This window comes from Orbicella franksi, chromosome 7 (genome assembly GCF_964199315.1).
Source record: "Orbicella franksi chromosome 7, jaOrbFran1.1, whole genome shotgun sequence".
In the NCBI taxonomy this organism is placed as follows: domain Eukaryota; kingdom Metazoa; phylum Cnidaria; class Anthozoa; order Scleractinia; family Merulinidae; genus Orbicella; species Orbicella franksi.
This window is the reverse complement of record NC_138151.1, coordinates 23,036,913-23,054,406: the sequence shown is the minus strand read 5'-3', so window position 1 is coordinate 23,054,406 and position 17,494 is coordinate 23,036,913. Positions and strand designations below refer to the sequence as shown.

The following is a 17,494-nucleotide window of genomic DNA, read 5'->3' as shown; positions in this document are numbered from 1 at the left end:
GTATTTCTGACAAGTGGATCTCTTCTTTGCTAGCAATTCTTGGAAATCAAGGTCGTTCTCTTAAAAACCAGCCCTTGTTCTTGTTGTCTGCAGGACCTGTCGGGGGAGTGCGTATACACTGAAGAGGGTGGTGTGTTGTTGGCCTCGTAGTTGGAGACGCATAGAGATGAGGGAATATGTATAAAATAAACCATTTTGTTGAACCACGTGAAGATTGCTTCGTGTATTTAAAAGGATGCGCCCTTTGAAAATGGCCGGAAATCATCTAATCCAGTTCAAAACCTACTTCCTCGTGTAATTTTCTCTTTGTGTCATTGCTTAGGCCTATGGACTTGTTACAAGGGAAAGGAATTCGAAAACTCTCTTACAGCAATCATTCAAATACACATGCAAATATAACGGTCGACTTCATAATCGTGGACTGATCAGCACTTTTAGCCTTCTCGTTAAACTTAACATTAAGAAATTTCTAAGTAAAAGATCTAGTTATGTTCTTACATTGCACATCAATGTTTGCCATTTTAGACTCCTCTCCACAAGTGTTGTTTGCAGTGCACCTGTATTCTCCAGCTTGAGCTCTGGTGATGTTAGTGATGTTCAGTAATTTTCCTTCAGTGGGGTTATAACCACCACCCTGCACTTTTGTCCAGATGACAGTTGGATCAGGAATGCCAGTAACATTACAGTACACTTCCACATTGTCACCTTCTTGAGCAGTTTTATTATCTGCTTGTTCCATAGCTAGTGGAACTGGAAACAAAAATGAAAAGCCATTTAAACTAAAAAGGTTTAACATGACTAAATGAACGCACAGAATTTGTAAGCTTATTAGCTGGGGAAAAGATATCTCAAGTACCTCCAAATTGTATCTTTTATTTAGTTTCTACTGTGATGATTAAAAAATAGTGAATTGTGTGGAATAAAACTTTTATTGTAACCGGCCAACTTAGTAAGTGGAAACTCTTGTTACAACACTAAACAATGTTGACACATTTTCTGTACAAAAAGTAGAGGCTTTTAGAAATCCCTCTGATGTAATTCTGTATTTCTATTTTTTCCTACACGAACTATCGACGAAAATGATTGTTCCAATTGGTTATGGTGAACTTATTGCTTAAACTTGAGAAGACCAGGGGCACTTTCCATTCGACCAAAAAGTCCGAAATTTTCGAAATGAGGACAAATGGTATGGAAATTTCCTGGGATAAGTTCCAGAAAATCCGGAAATTGTAGAATTTTCGAAAAGCAAACCATTCAACCGAAAGTTCCGGAAATTCTGAGATGAAAATCAAATGAAACAGAAATTTCCAGGAAAAATTGTTCGAAAATTTGGATCAAAGCTCACGAGGTTGTCCCCTTTTTCGGAAATTATGCAAATTCGCAGTTTTGCTATTCAGCGCTAGTTCTTTTGGCCGTGATCACAGCGAGTTGGACATCTCACGCAAGGATGACTGCGACGCGCGCATTCGAAGATGGAAATACTTTAGAATCTTTCCACTTTTATCTCCATAAATACTAGCTACAGTTGAATTCGTCAAGAGAGCGTTTTATAAAAATAATGCACCCGTGGTGTACTTGTTTGTTTTGCATAGGTTGGCTAGGAAATGTACAAAGATGTACAATGCATGCAGAACAATTGTTCGACTCAAACCCTTTGTTTTGCTATGTTTTCGCTACCGTTGTCGTTTGTTAAGGTCCCTGCTATTGTGGTTTATAAAAAGTCACGACGTCGACTAATCAGTGTTCTGTTTGCTTCCATATTTGCGATTTAAACCTCGAAGTCATTGAAAAATTTCAAGCGAACAAAACTGTGCGGCTTGTCATTTTTCACACTGGAAAAGTCTGTACCATTCGCCCATGGAAATTTCCGGAAATTCACACCGGAATTTTTGGTCGAGTGGAAAGCTCCCCAGTTTAACGAGACGCATTACAAACGCTGTAAAAGGTGAATGTAATAATAATAATAATAATAATAATAATAACATTTAAAATGCGCAAATTTCATAAAATGTTCAAATGCGCATGAGAAGATTAAAAACGGAATAAAAAGGCTAAAAAGCTGAAATTACAATTAAAAGTAACCTCACAATGATTTTAAAAAGCTTAAATTACAATTAAAAGTAAACTTACAATAATAAAAACAACTATGATAAAAATGCATGACGGAAAAGGTGAGTTTTTAGCTTGGCTTTAAAAATACTAACAGTGCTGGCGCTTCTTATGTCAAATGGTAGCGCATTTCAAAGTTTCGGTGCAGCACAGGTAAAAGAACGGTGACCTAGTGTAGCTTTTGATTTAAAACGCGAATAACTAAGTAAAAGTTTATCGCTAGAATTCCTTAGATTATATTAAGGAATTAGAATTTCTTAATATTATATTATAACAGATTTTGTTAAATTACCATTTGTCGGAATTCATTTTCTTACCATTCACAGTCAAAGTGATATTGTTTGTGCTTGTTACATTTTCTACAAGTTGATATGCTATGCAATTGTAAATAGACTTTCCTCCTCTTGATATCTTCTTCATCCATCTTCCACTCTCACTAAAACTGAATTCATCTTCATCATCAGAGAGCAGATAGTTATAAACTGGTGGATTGGTTTCAGATGAGATGCACGTAAAATTAACCCACAAATCAGAACAATCTTTGTTCTCAGTTGTGTTAGTTACCATGGTAACTATATCTGGCTGATCTGCAGAAAAGAATGATCTCATGTTACATGTAAATGTCAGACGTAAGTGTTTCATTTCCACAGTATAAAACTTTCAACGACAGAGAGGTCACCAGAACTATTTTGATTTTTGTCAATTTGCATTCATAAACAGCTGCGCCAGTGTTGTTTGTCTGTTTCCAAAGCCAAACAGAGACTTCTTTGAGCCTGCTGCTGAATGCAGTGGTTGATTAAAATCGTGCTGGTGTTTGAATATCACTTAGCAGATACTTCTTTTCACAAGATGAAACAGTAAACATTTTTAGTCACAGAACATGTAGCCAAAACATAGTTAAAAGTGATTATGACAAGGAGTTAAAATTTTTAATGCGTGTAACTCACAAGAGTATAACAGGACACCCTGACAACTTTAGCAAGTGAAACAATATACAATCTTTTTCAAAAGATCTTGTGATATGTCATTGTTAGGGTTTTTCCCATTTCATTTGTTTTGTGTTACCGTTATACCATGTTATGTTGATATTCTTATTTTTGAGCTTTCGCTTCCTATTTTGTTTGGTTAACTAATAATGAAAGTGGAGTAATCTTGACTCTTAACATAACATAGCTAGCATGTATAAGAAGAATAAAACCTCGTTGTACGTGCCTTGTTCAGCAGTGACAAAATCATGCACCCTTCTTAACCTCACTTAGTATTAGTAAACCACTTTTAATGCAAATCTTGTGTAAAAATACTACTGTACAAGTCAATGCTTTTCTCTTTGAGTTTTTGTCATTTTTCGCACAAAACAAGGAAAACGAATCTCGCCCTTACCTGAAAGGAGACTGCATGAGTAAATAGTAGTTATTTATTTCACCTATATGAAGTGCATGCTTGTACTTACAAGTAACATTGACATAAAGCGAATGGTTCACTGGATTTCCAATTCCATTGTAAGCTGTACAGCGGTATGTTGCAGTAGCAGTTCTGGTGATGTTTACAATAACCCAAGGGTTTCCAAAGAACACTACATCACCATCTGTACCATTCTTTAATAGTCTGGTCCAAGTAACGTTTGGAGTTGGTTTACCAGTTGCGTTACAAAACAAAGTCAGATTTGAACCTTCAATGACAGTCTGGTCACCACTGGGACTGCTGGGACTGCTGGTAAATCTGGTTTCAACTAAAAAAGAATGCAATGAAGAGTCAATCCAGCTGCAGATATGTTTTGAAAAGCACGTGAATGCACTTATCTCAATAATAGACTAAGTTATAAAAAATTACCAAAAAACTTTTCTTAAGAACATTTAAGAAATTGTTGAAAACGGTTAAAAAATGAATTTCTTAAATGTTTTTAAGAAGAGTTTTTTTTCGCAATTTTCTTATAGCTAAATGTTTTAAAACGCCGCTTCTTTTTAATGGACTAAGTGACGAGGAAAATAAATTCGAAACACAATTCCCCCTTTTTGATCAAGACAAGAAAAGATGCGAACTGAAACTAATTTACACTTAAAGTTTTTACCCACCCATGAGCATGACAAGGAAGAGCAAGCAGCTAATACTCTCAAAAAGAAATGTGAGGTCTACAAACCGAATGACGGTAAACGAATTACAAATTACAGCAAGGTGGGTAGGTAACTTACTGCACTACACCTAGATAGTTTCCTCCGTTATCCCACCTAAATTTGATGAAGTTTTTTTGTCCCTGAGAAGCCAAACGTTTGGGCACGTACATGATGTTTGCTGACCGTTCAGGTACGTTTTACACAAGTAGCTCAGAGCGGCTTAATAGTCTCGGTTAGACAAAGCTTATACTGAGGTCCAATTATCGAAGTAAACCCTCTAGTTATAAAAGAAAGACGGCAAAAACTTAGCAAAGCTATAAACTCTTAACAGACCTCAGCAAAGAAGGATCGACAAGAAACCTGGGATATATTTCAGAAGACTATGTGCTAAAAATGTTAGGTTAGATTCTCAATAATAGTGCGGTGGAAGAACGTCCTTCAACCCAAGCAGTAGTAGTTGCTGTGGTGGCAATATAAAGTAAAAATAAGTGAAAGGATCGAGGGGGAGGGCGTTTTTCCATGCTACTGCAGAAGTCAGTTAACACTTGCATTTGATAAACAAATAAGAAAATAGGAATAATTAAAATCAGTGCAGATAACATGGGTGCCCACGAGGACCATTATCAGCTGGACTGCAAAAATATAAACAGTATTGGTTCTCAACACCGTTTTGAGTATACTGCGATCCTGACACGTGAAATGTACGTGTTGTGATTTAGTTATTTGAACTCGTGTGTAGCATTCATTGTTTATCTAGCCTATGTAAGAACCAGGCATGTAATCGCTAATATAAATCAAGTGACATTGTAACTGCACTTCGATTTATACTCGGGTGTACTCTGAGTCTACTCTCGGATGTACACTTCGATTTATCTCAAGAAGAGGGAAAATGTACGTTAAAGTGAAGTTCTGTGTGAGTCCTAATGGTCTGTCCGAATAGACCCCTCTCCAAAATGGCGCCGGCCGAGAGAGGACTGGAAACTGGGGTATAGTTTGTTCACATCTAGAGTCACAGAGATTGATTTCCGCCATTTTTTGTCGGAAGATTTACAAAAATTGAAAATGCCACACAACTGTTGTGTCCCCTTTTGTAATGCTACATCAAAGAAGAATAAGAACCTTCGATTTCACCGTTTTCCCAAGAAACGAGAGCTAAAAGACCAGTGGACTGCTAAAATTCGCCGCGACGAGGGAGATCATTTCGCTGTTACAGAGAACACACGCGTCTGCTCAAAGCACTTCTGCGAGGAAGATTACACAGTTAGCGAAGATGGAAAAGGCAAGAAAATTGTTCTGAAGAAAGGTCCTGTTTCAACTATTTTTAAATGGTCTATTGAAAAACGACCTCTGAGTACTTTTGTAAGCAAAGGAAAGCGTAAAGGTGAAGCTTTGAAGGCGCCACGGAAGAAACGGCAAGGAAAGAGCTGCCCGCACTGCGAAAGAAAGCAAGCTGCTATTGACAGACTGCAAAGTGATCTTGAAGAAAAAAATGCACAGTTGAAAGAACTTAGTGAAAGGTTCGAGCATTTCAAAAAGGAAAAGGGAGAGCAAGAGGTTGCCGGCGTCTTAAAGGAGGATAAACACGTGTTTTTCTGCTGAAAACTTCCGTAACAGGACCAGTTAATTCGATTTTACACAGGTATTGTAAACTGGACTGTGTTTTTGCAGTTGTTTAACTTTATTATCAGTAGATGTAAGGATATGAAATACTGGAGATCTGACATTAATGCAGATGAAAATCACCAGCATGAGCCTGATCAGCTGCGTCAAGGAAGACCTCGAAGTTTGTCGATGCTTGATGAGTATTTTCTAACTCTTGTCAGATTAAGACATGCCTTCCCAGAGGAGCATCTAGCTTATCTTTTTAAAATACCAAGGTCAACAGTTTCAAGAATATTCCTTTCTTGGATTAACTTGTTGTACTTTGAATTGGGATCCATTCCCATCTGGCAGAGCAAAGACCTGATTGAGGAAACTATGCCCACTCCTTTTAAAGGAAGGTACCCAGCCACCAGGTGCATTTTGGACTGTACAGAAATCAAGATTTGCAAACCATCATCCTTGCGAACTCAAAGTCAGTGTTTTTCCTCTTACAAAGACACTACAACTGCGAAGGGATTGTTAGGAATTGCAGCCTCTGGTGCTCCTGTATTTATTTCTGATCTTTACACTGGTAGTATTTCAGATAAGGACATCACAAAACAAAGTGGAATTCTAGAGCTGTTGGAAAAAGGTGATGACTACATGCCAGATAAAGGATTTAACATTAAAGATCTACTGGAACCAATTCGAGTGATTTTGAATATACCTCCCTTTCTTTTGGATAAAGTCCAGTTTAACGAGGAAGAAGTTGAAAATGCACAGTCAGTAACTAGTGTTCGCATCCATATGGAAAGGGCTATAAGGAGAATCAAAATGTACAAAATCATTACCAATGTTGTGCCCCTGTCTCTGGCAGGAGCGTTAAATCAGATTTGGACAGTCTGTTGCATGCTGTTATTATTTCAGTCCCCAATTATTGACCAGGAAAAGTATGAAGAAGACTGATCATTCTGGTCCATAAAGTGTCTGGATTTATTGTAAAAAAAATTAAACACCCTCTATTATGTAAAATCACAACAGTTAAGAGATCCAGAAGTCTGTTTCTTTCCCTTATATTTTGCACAAAAACATGCTTGTACATGAGACAAATTTACACTTGCATGCTGTTTGTCATCAGTTATCTGCTTATTGCCTCAAAAAATAAGGCAAGCAGTGAGAAAAATAAGGTTCATGAACTTTGGAGGTGGCTTTGTGAAAAACTCCAGGGTCAAATTCATTTTTTTTTTGTACAAACAGATTTTCTGACCACTCCTTAGAATGGATACAAAATTTGCTCCACAACAACCCTGATATTCCCATTAGGCCTTGTAGCTGAAAGTAATACCTATGGTTATGCTTGAGTCTTATTTCTCCATTTTTATCTCGATGAATACAAATGTCCCTTTTAAGTTCTAAACATTCCTCAATTGACTTTCCCTTCATCGAAAACAAGCTCTTAATTTCCAGAATTCCAACCGATGGATTCTCATTAGAATCATAAATAATACCATCAGGCGAACAACCCATCCAGTAAATGTCAGGATGAATCAACAACCCACATTTGAAAACTTCTACTTAAGGGCCTGATAATTCCTTGAACTCTTTGACAACCATTGGTTCCATGTCTAGACCATATTTCATGGCCTCAGTCTGCACCTTTGTTGATGAAAATAAAGTATGTAAGAACCTATCATTAACTGGTGCTTTTCTAGAAACAACTTCACTGAGTCTTGAAGCAGTTATTCTGAATGCTCGCTCTTGGTACCAAGTTGAGCAACTGGACTGACTTCTCGTATTCTTCTCGATTTCCAACGCTTTTTCTCGAGATAACATGACATTTGATAGGAAGAGTTTTTCTTCTTCTGGCACTGTTGGTGGTGGCCCTTTCCTAACATGCTCTGGTAAAGTAATTTCTACGGGAAAGTCAAACACTGCCTCAAGGTTCTCACTGTAAACAGTATCTACAAAGCCCGGAGGATATATATCCCTTAACTGATTTGCTAAAGGACAGCCTTCTAAAAAATTCCCCCATGGAAGGGACTTGTGGGTTGCTGAGTTAGAGTATTGAAGCCAAGAAGCATAAGTGGTAGGACTCTCAACTAAGATGTTTTCTCCAAGTTGTTGAACATGTCTTTCGATAATCAGCCATTGTTCGATAGGTCTGGGATCGTATAAATACTCCTGTACAGTCTTAGGTGCTATTTCGCGAGGCTTTCGATCTATTCGTGGTTTCACAAACTGGGAAGCAAACCAACTTTGTGGCTCTAGCAAAGGACCGCGAGGTTTATGCCACTGTTGTGGATGGGAGGTTGGAGAGTCGTCATCGTGTAATTTTACCGTTACGTGTGTAAACAAAGCAGCTAAATGCTGGCATTTCCCAGTTCCAGCTTTACATGAACATTGAGTGGTAACTTCGATGCCGTCTTCTTCGGAACTATCAAATACAATTCTTAGTTTATGTGGTGCTTCGGTTTTCATCATCGAGCGATAACATCTTGCTTTTACGACGCAGCAATCCTCAGAAAACAATATTTTGACATTGTCAAGGTACGTTTCCAGGTAGTACTTGTCTCCTTTTTTCCTTCCCTTCTTGCTTTCGAGCCATTTATTCGTAAACTCTAAAAAAGATCTCTCGAAGTTTCCATTCTGCGGCACATTTCTCTCTACGCTTTCCGCCATATTGAAACTTCATACCCCCAGTTTCCAGTCCTCTCTCGGCCGGCGCCATTTTGGAGAGGGGTCTATTCCAGTTGCCGCAGATCCTGGTATCCAGAAATTAGCGACGGATTTTTACCCTCAAGCTAGCCAAGCGAGTTGCTCAGAATTGAATTCCCCAAATTGTGTTTAATTGCCGTTGTCTAGTTCCGTTTACATTTTCGGTTTCCACGAGGGAAAAGTCGAGCGTCACACAATCTACAATACGATATCAGATAGCCTGTGTCACAGACAAGCTACACCGCCGTAGGCTATCACAAGAAAACAAGAACAAAACATAGCATATCTTTAGGAGGCTGTGGAATACTGGGGAAAGGAGCTAGAACGAACGGTCAAAAGAAGGAAATTGATTTGTGTGGTGTGATTGTCCGGGTGTGGGTAATCCTCATAAGAGCTGTTGTCCCAGAATTTAAAACCGACGGGACCTGGATGGTGAGTATCAACTAAAAATTTAGACTCGGGCTCCACTGACACTCGAAATCCAGACCCATTTTCTTGGCTCTCAATTCACCTCTAAGAATTAAAGAATTTATAACATAAAGGGCAAAATTATTGAATTTTCATTGTCTGAGACAGAATACCATCGACACTATAATAAAGAAAATAAAGAAGAATGATCTCGTAGCTTAAAGACGTCTGTCCTGAAAAGAAAATTTCTAACCATGACACTAGAAAGACCATGGTGTAAAATCTAAAACGTTCCGGTGCGAAATAAAGAAAATCACGGACCTCACAACTCACAACTCAACAAAGACGACGAGATCAACAATGAATTCCAGAACATCAGCTAACACTTGGTCGTTGAGTTCCAAAATTAATCCAACAATTGTCTTGATTTACTTGTGCACACCAAATTCATCTACATTGTTTATAATAAAGATCACCAAGTGTCAGCGGAGTTATAAGCTAAGCGTGCTCCATACAAACGCATCTTTCAGCTTGACTCCGAGCTCATTCTTAACGTCTTATACTAGAAGTAATCTTATAGAAAGAGTGCGTTCGAGTTATGGTAGGTTTGGTATGTTGAAAAGCAAAAATTCTAGAAACAGCACTTTGTGTCTGAGCTGTTAGGTAGGCGTGAAATTGGCCTCCCTCCAGCAAGGGCGAAAACAAATGAATTGATCGAAAAGCACGTGCATACGAGAGGGTTTGTTTGTACATATATTACGTAATATTAGTTACGACCGGTTGGCATAAAACACGGACTGCAGTCGGTAGACCGCACTTAGTCCACTGTCCGCGTTTTATACCTGAGTCCTCGTTTCACACCCAGTCCGTAATCAGGCTTAGTCCCCGTTTTACTCCTCAGTCCGTCAGTCCGTCAGTGTTTGGAGGGCCAAATTGGTGTCCATGGAAAAATACAGGCAGGAAAACTCGATTTTCGTCGATTACCCGAATAGAACTGCGTTCTATCGAACGCAACAAACTAGTATATCAAAAACGAAAGACCGTGTTTGACCTTATTCCAAACACTGAAAAGCGAGTTGAAAATACGACGGCTAACGAAATATTTTTAACGAATTTCGAAGTGTTTGTCACGGTTATGATTTCCTTTGTTTAAACTTGATGAATTATTTTGAGTTTTAGAAAAACATTTAAAACGCTTAACTTCTTTCGTTAATAGACCGTTTAAGCTTGGGCGGTTTGTTCTCCCATTTCAGAGCATTTTATGATACTCTTGAGGATTATTGATTTTAAATTTTCAAATGGTCGCGTGTATGTGAATGAAAATTTTTTAGATGGATAAAAGAAAAATTCCCCTGGGAATACCACGTGATCGGTAAAGGAGAACAAACCACCCAAGGTAAAACGAACTGGGGCGTAGGTTTTTCAGCAAGTTTTGTTGCCATTCAGCTGGCGTGCGCGTTACAGTTCACTGACGCTTACCTGAACACTGAAATAGTTTCCTACGAAATATAACGTAACTTATCAGAGTGCGTTTTTCCCTTTCTAATAAGGACTTCAGTGTTAAAAGCAAGTTAAAGTAGGATTCTTCGTGAAATAACGCATAAATATAACCTACGAGCAGGCTCTTTGCGTGGCAACTGAAAGAAGAGTCTGCTCGCATGTATGTCTCTGGTCAGATTTGTTTTACCAAGATGAAAATTCCTTAATTTTAAAACTTGGTCTGCTCTTTTTTGCCCCTATAAATTTACGAAAACTGATTGAGCGAGTGGCGCATCTCGTAATCACTCTCAAAAACTACCGAATTGTTAGCGATTTTTTTTTTTAGCTATACTGATTTATTAATAAGTGTCATATCCGGCAAACCTTGGCGACCCTTTATCTATCACTGTGGTTTGATTTTTGATTAAAAACAGCATCTATGAATGATAGTGATGCACTAAAGTGATCTGCAGTAACCACAATTTCTTTCCTAGTAAGAAACACACCACCACTTACCAACAATCTGTACTTGAATACTATCATACTATTATGATGTAGGCAAGTTATTAGCGACCCAGTAATTTTCAGAGAATTTTCACGTTTGATTTTGTTTCAAAGGAATCGCGTTAAGAACATCGTCTTGTCGGCCCCTTTATTTATGCATAAGATACAACACAGAGGTGTACATTGTATATCAACATAATATAAAACTTCAAATACCAGATGTTGTGCAAATGCTTACAAAATCGTCAAGAAATTAGACAGCACAGCATTAGCCTATCAGTTTAACGTCTTTTCAACGAAGTCTTCGACGCTCCTTGAACAAAAGAGATTCAAATGCGAACATTGCTGAGGAAGACAACTTCAAACTCTAAAGATAATTTTTAAGTGCCAAACGCCGGGAGCTTGTTTCAGAACAAGGCCGAGGAAGACAAGCTTTTCGAGTGTGGTAAATCCGACATCCTTGTAGTGCTACAAAGCCGAGCAATAATTCTTCCAAGCGCTTAAGGATCGGCGAAAGTGGCGGGCAGATGAAATGAACATGTCTCGTTCTAATCGTTAAACCTTCGTTAGAAGTTAAGTGCTGAAAATTGAAGCGATTTTGAGACATTTTTGAGGTTCAAAAAACTGTTTCGAGGAGTTTCAGCGGTTTCCTACATTTGTTAATTCCTTTCAGAAGTTAGACATTTACTCGTCAAAAATGTAAACCAATCAAATCATTGTATTTCTGCATTCACCCAATTAGGATAAAGATGCGCGCCCCATTGCATTAGCTTCCCTTTCAGTCCTTGAAAATAAACAAAAACAAAAATCATTTTTTGGTGTTTTATCCCATAGAATAAATCCTTTATTGACCAAGCTTGTTCGTTCAAGATGGCTGGTTATCGCATGTTTATTCGTTATTGCGTGTTTATGGACCGAGAATCCGTCTCGGTCCATAAACACGCTAAAGAACTTAGCCAATATCCAGCCATCTTGACCTCACGCTTGGTCAATAACCCATATGTACTAGCCTAACTGTGTGGCACAGAATGTTTGTGAGTTCTAACTAACTTTTCCGATTTTTGCGATATTTTTCCACGATCCGCAAGAAACATTTCCCGCAAAAATAAAGTTCCCGTAAGAAAGTTCTCCTCAAACATTTAGTCCACTTCAGTTAAGGTCATTCCCCAGTATTACATTGCGCATCCCTACTGCGCATAATTTTACGCGTGATTAGCGCGCGCGCATTAAAAAATGGCGGCTTTTTCTTTACAGCTGGACCTCGCCATAGAGGTAAATCGTCAGTTTCTCGCAAACGAGTATGGTGACCTATCATATTTTTCTGTTGTTTTAAATTGAGTAATAACTTTCTCTGTGTAAAATAAATATGGACCAATTCTCAGTGTAGAACAAAAAGCAATCGTCGGAAACGTGAATTTAGCAAGTAATCGTGACTACAATCATGGTGCTATTATAAGGATTTATATGGGTATAAACAAGGTGCTGTTGCTCCTAAACGAACATGGGCACCCCTCATTTTTATTTCAAAATTTCAGTTCCTATAATGTAAACAATCAATAGGCAAAGTTTGACAAAAATATCAGTGTAGGTTCTATTTCAGTGGAATGGCCTTAAAACGTCTCCTTAAATGTAATGATGAAGTTGCTCATGGTACACTACAGGCTGCCAAGAAGTCTACAGAAAAGAATCGTCTGAAGGCCCTAGAAGCCACACTGGGGCAAGATGTAATACAGCGACTGATTACCGTGTGGTGTAATACAAATACGATGAAAATGTTGTATTATAGATAAACGCTACTTTCTGAAAATCGCAAAAATTGATAATCAGCAAGAAAACCCAGTTTCTCACAATCGCAAAATCAATTCCCGTAAAACGCAAAAAAAACGTCGATCCGTAAAATTGAACTGCCATAAACATTTCGTGCCACGTGGTAGGTAGTTTCCCACGTTATCCTACCCAGAATTGCTGAGGTTTTTTGCCCTTGAAAATCTAAGAGTTTCGACACGTGTATATATTTGCCGCTGTTCTTCCCTTCAGGAACGTATTACGCAATTAGCTCGGAGCGGCTCAAAAGTCTCGGCACTACATAAAGTTTATATATAGGCCAAATCTCCCGGGAGTGGTAGTCCTTTACTTGGAGTTTTATAGGTAGGTGCGGCCCCAAAGGCATTGGTTTGGAGTAACTTTGGCCTGAAAAAGGTATAGATTTTGACCATTTTGGTCTGAAATTGGGTATGTTGTTCAATCTGGCCTGTCACTGTGTATATTGTTTACAAAGAGTTGTTTTTTCCATCATCAACATGGGCAACATTTTAGCCCTTCTCATATGTTAATGCAGTGGAGGCCTATTCTGGTTACCCGTTGTTATATATTAGAGCCGTGTACTAATTTTAAAGGTCTGAAACGGAGTATCGATTTTCCTCCAGGTCTAAAATAGAGTATGAAAAAGTAAGGGTTGTGGTCTGAAATAGAGGACAGGTTTTAAAATTCGGCCATAACCAAAAACGTTGGGGAGTGACCCCCGGGGTTGAATCCCAAGGCCAAATTATCAAACCGAAGCCTTCCAGCTATAGTGGAAAGATGGAAAGAGCTCAGCAAAGTTATACACTCTTATCAGACCGTAGTAAAGAAGGAACGATAAGAAACCTGGCGCTTATTCCCGAAGACCTGCAATTTGGAGATGAATCAGATGCCAGAGGATGATCCCGATGTCTTCGAGGGTACTGGAAGGTTTGAGGGTCAGTACAAGCTTGAAGTCGAAGAGGGTGATTCGCCAGTACGTGTTTCATCCACCAAGGAGAGTTCCTAAGCGCTCAAGGGTGATCTGAAGGAAGAACTGGATCGTCTTCAGAGCCTTGCTATCATAGAGAGATAAAGAAAGTCAATGAGCTTAACCCGTGGTTTCAATCCTTGTAACTTTACAGAAGCCTAACAGACAAATTCGAGTGTGCATTTATCCCAAAGACATGAATCGAGTGTTAAGGAGAAGCCACTACCCAACTCCGATCATAGAGGAGGTACTTCCAGAGCTTTAAAGGGCAAACGCTTTCTCAACCGTAGACGCTAAGAATGGGTTCTGGTATGTTGAACTCGACGATGACGCTTCACGAATTACAAGTCTCCATTTACCCTTTGGAAGATTTCGTTGGCGTCGCCTTCCCTTGGGCTTTGCACAGTTCCAGAGGAGTCTCAGCGGAGATTGAACCACGCCCTGGAGAGCTTAAAGGGCGTCCGCACCATTTACGATGACATCCTGGTTTTTGGTGAAGGCTAAACAGAAGGTAGAGCGTTACTAGATCACAATCGAAATCTGCACTCGCAGATTTCAATGGTGCCGTGAGCAGAATATCAAGCTGAACAAGGACAAAGTGAAACCGCGGTGTGAAGAAGTTCCCTTCATGGGTCATCTAGTCTCGAAGGACAGTCTTAAAGCAGATCCAGCAAAGATCAAGGCCATCTTGGAGTTGCCAGCCCCAACTGATGTGGCCAGTGTACGCAAGTTCATTGGATTCACAAATTACCTGAGCAAGTTTCTACCCCGTCTCAGTGAAGTATATGAGCCCATCCAGAAACTCACACTCCCTAACATAGGATGGTTCTGGACCAACCTTCATGACAGTGCAGTCCAGCTGGTGAAACAGCTGGCTACCGATGCTCCAGTTCTCAAATATTTTGATTCAACAAATGGCGTCACCCTGCAATGAGACGCGTAAGATAAGGGGCTTGGAGCAGTCCTGTTGCAAGAGGGCCACCCCATCGTGTATGCAAGCCGCCGGCTGACGGATCCCGAAACTCGCTGCCCCCAGATCGAAGAAGAGCTCCGTGCAGCTGTTTATGGACTGGAGAAGTTCCACACCTGCACGTATTGAAGGCAAGTAACTCTGGAATCGGATCACAAACCATTAGAAGTGCTCGTTAAGAAAACACTCCACCGAGCGCCAAAGAGGCGGCTGCTGAGAGTTCAAGCCTGGTCCATCAACCTTGGGTATAGGAAGGGGTCCACTATATACCTGGCTAACGCCCTGAGCCGGGCGTATCTTCCCTAAGACGGAAGTCAAACAATTGCTTAGAAGTCGAGAGCATCAACAAGACACAGGATGTGTGCCTAAAACCATCTACTCTCCAGGAAATCAAACAACACACAGCAAAGGACGACAGCCTTCAAGAGCTAAACAAGGTTATCAAAGCAAGTTGGTCCGAGACAACAGGGTAACTTTCTCATCACGTATTACCGTACTTTGGAATACGTGGTGAACTGAGTGTTCACGATGATGTGGTTGTCAGAGGGGAGAGATTAAATAAATAAATAAACAAATAAATAAATAAATATACATTTATATGGCGCCATTTTCCATTAATTGTCCATGGCGCTTTACAATACTTTAAAATTAAAATCCTAAGTTTAAAATCCTAAAATTAAAATCCTAATCCTTTAAAAACCAAAAATCCTAAATCCTAAAAGTTAAAATCCTAAGAATTAAATACGCTATATAATACAATTAGACTACAAATAAAAAGTAAAAAAACTACAAATCAAATGCACGCTTAAAAAGATAAGTCTTAAGATTAGCCTTAAATACTGCCTCTGATGATGAAAGTCTGATCTGGAGGGGTAGTACGTTTGTTCTAGAGCCTTGGTGCTGCCACGGAAAAAGCCCTTTCACCATACGTTTTAAGATTTGCTCTAAGCTCATCAAACAACCTGTTCTTTGAAGATCTTAGTGTGCGACCAGAAATGTTAAATCGCAGTAGGTCTTTAATGTAATGGGTCCAAAATCGCTGCCTAGAGACCTGATGCGTCGCCTTCACTACGTGCATTCCGGTGCTGTCAGAAGCCTTTCGCGAGCAAGAGGATGCATCTACTGGCCGGGCATGAGTAGTGAGATCCAGCAGTTCATTGAGACGTGTGATGTTTGCAGGGCCTATGACAAGAGACAGCCTAAAGAGACGCTGATATCACATCAAGTCCCAGATAGACCTTGGGCCAAGACTGGAATTGACCTGTTCAGTTACAGGAGTCGTAACTAGTCATCTGTGTGAATTAATACTCCTCGTTTTGGGAGAATGATTTTTTTGGAGGACACATGGTCAGCAACAGTAATTTGGAATTTGAAGGCCCAATTCGTTAGGTACGGTATACCAGAAACGTGTGTGTCAGACAATGGCTCACAGTTTATTTCAGATGAATTTAAGGAGTTCAGTCGTCATTGGAGTTTCGCTCACGTGAAAAGCTCCCCGATATACCCTCAGAGTAACGGGAAGGTTGAGACAGCTGTTAAGTCAGCAAAGGTAGCTATGAAGAAATCTAGAAAGGCCAAGACGGATCCTTATCTTGCAGGAACACACCCAGTCAAGGAATGGAGATTAGCCCAGTGGTACGACTCATGAGCAGACGGACCAGAACTCAGGTCCCTACCTTACTGCAGCTCCTTAAACCAGTCGTTGATCGTAATGTCCATGAAAAGCTGCTAACCAACAAGGAACGCAAAGCGAGTAATTACATCAAGGGAGCCAAAGATCGTGGGGAACTTAAAAGTGGAGATACGGTGCGTTTAATTCCGCCTCGAAGTCTGACTAACGAGGTCGTCAAAGCAAGCGTGGACAAACCTGTGGGAACTCGGTCTTACGAAGTGATTACTGAAGATGGAGTCAGATATCGATGGAACTGTCGTCAATTAAGGAAAGCAAGGGAGTCTTACAACAGAAGCACTTTGACGCGTAATTCAAACTTGACAGAACGCTTCAACCAGCAGGGCACAAATCAAACAGCGTCGTCGTTCAAGCAGGCAGAAAGGGCTACTGCAGTTCAAGCGATGTCTGAGCAACCAGAAGCGTGACGTGACCCCGTCACTCTTCAGGGACAGTCTGAGTCAAGTGGCCAGCCAGTGGCAGTGTCAGAGCACCCAAAGACGACACGCTCAGGGCGAGTTGTAAAGAGACCACTATACTTGAAGGTCTTCCATACGGAGACTTCGTGGGAGCAAGCCAGAAACAGAAAACTCAGGTTAACAATTCGAGATATGTTGATATGTTGTCTGTGAATGGAACAGTTCTTTTGTTTGTCTGTTCATTAGCTTTTTTTTTTTTTTTTTTTTCAGAAGGAAAGGGATGTTATGTATGGTAGGCTAATGGCTAGCTGGTAGCCTTAGTACCAGGGTGCACACTAACCTGGCTATGATGTATATACTTTCAAAATAAACGGTTATTATGTTCTTGTGGTATTTTGATGTATAGTCTACCTGTTGAAACAGGCGGTTCCGTGCCATAGAGGGTCAATTAATTATAACACTTGCATCTGAGAAACAGCAAGGAAAATTGGAATAATTACACCAGCGTGCATCAAAATAAGCTCTAGGCCTCGTCGACAGTTACAGTTATGGCAGCAATCGAGAAAGACATCGTGAGTCAGAGTACTACATGTATTAAACGACTTGTGTGGAAAAGTTTATGTATTCTCTTCGTGGGATACTGATCAGAATGGAATAGAACTCTTAAACAAGCCAGCTCTTAATAGGGATAACCCGAATTACACTGAGAAGATGTTGCTAAAATGCGCAAGGAATGCTGTTCGGTTGCGAAGAAGACTA

General features: G+C 39.8%; 2 protein-coding genes across 7 annotated transcripts in view; one reads left to right on the top strand and one right to left on the bottom strand.

The window, feature by feature from the left end:
- LOC145492241 (uncharacterized) overlaps window positions 1-4,224 on the bottom strand; it is a 629,788-nt gene extending 625,564 nt beyond the window's left edge. For all 6 annotated transcript variants that reach the window (XM_081471602.1, XM_081471598.1, XM_081471600.1 and 3 more), the window contains exons 1-2: window positions 4,182-4,224; window positions 3,560-3,838 (exon numbers count right to left, since the gene is read on the bottom strand). In XM_081471602.1, the coding sequence (XP_081327728.1) occupies window positions 3,560-3,838; window positions 4,182-4,191 (289 nt within the window). In that variant the 5' untranslated portion in view covers window positions 4,192-4,224. The remainder of the gene's footprint in view (window positions 1-3,559; window positions 3,839-4,181) is intronic.
- Window positions 4,225-5,274: 1,050 nt separating this feature from the next.
- Window positions 5,275-5,834, top strand: LOC145492484 (THAP domain-containing protein 3-like). Its single transcript, XM_081471941.1, has one exon. It carries the CDS (start codon window positions 5,283-5,285, stop codon window positions 5,817-5,819), a length of 537 nt encoding a protein of 178 aa, XP_081328067.1. The 5' UTR covers window positions 5,275-5,282; the 3' UTR covers window positions 5,820-5,834.
- The last annotated feature ends 11,660 nt before the right edge of the window (window positions 5,835-17,494 follow it).

Excerpts from the sequence above, each read along its gene's own strand:
- LOC145492484 (XM_081471941.1), top strand. The coding sequence starts at position 5,283 with ATGCCACACAACTGTTGTGTCCCCTTTTGTAATGCTACATCAAAGAAG.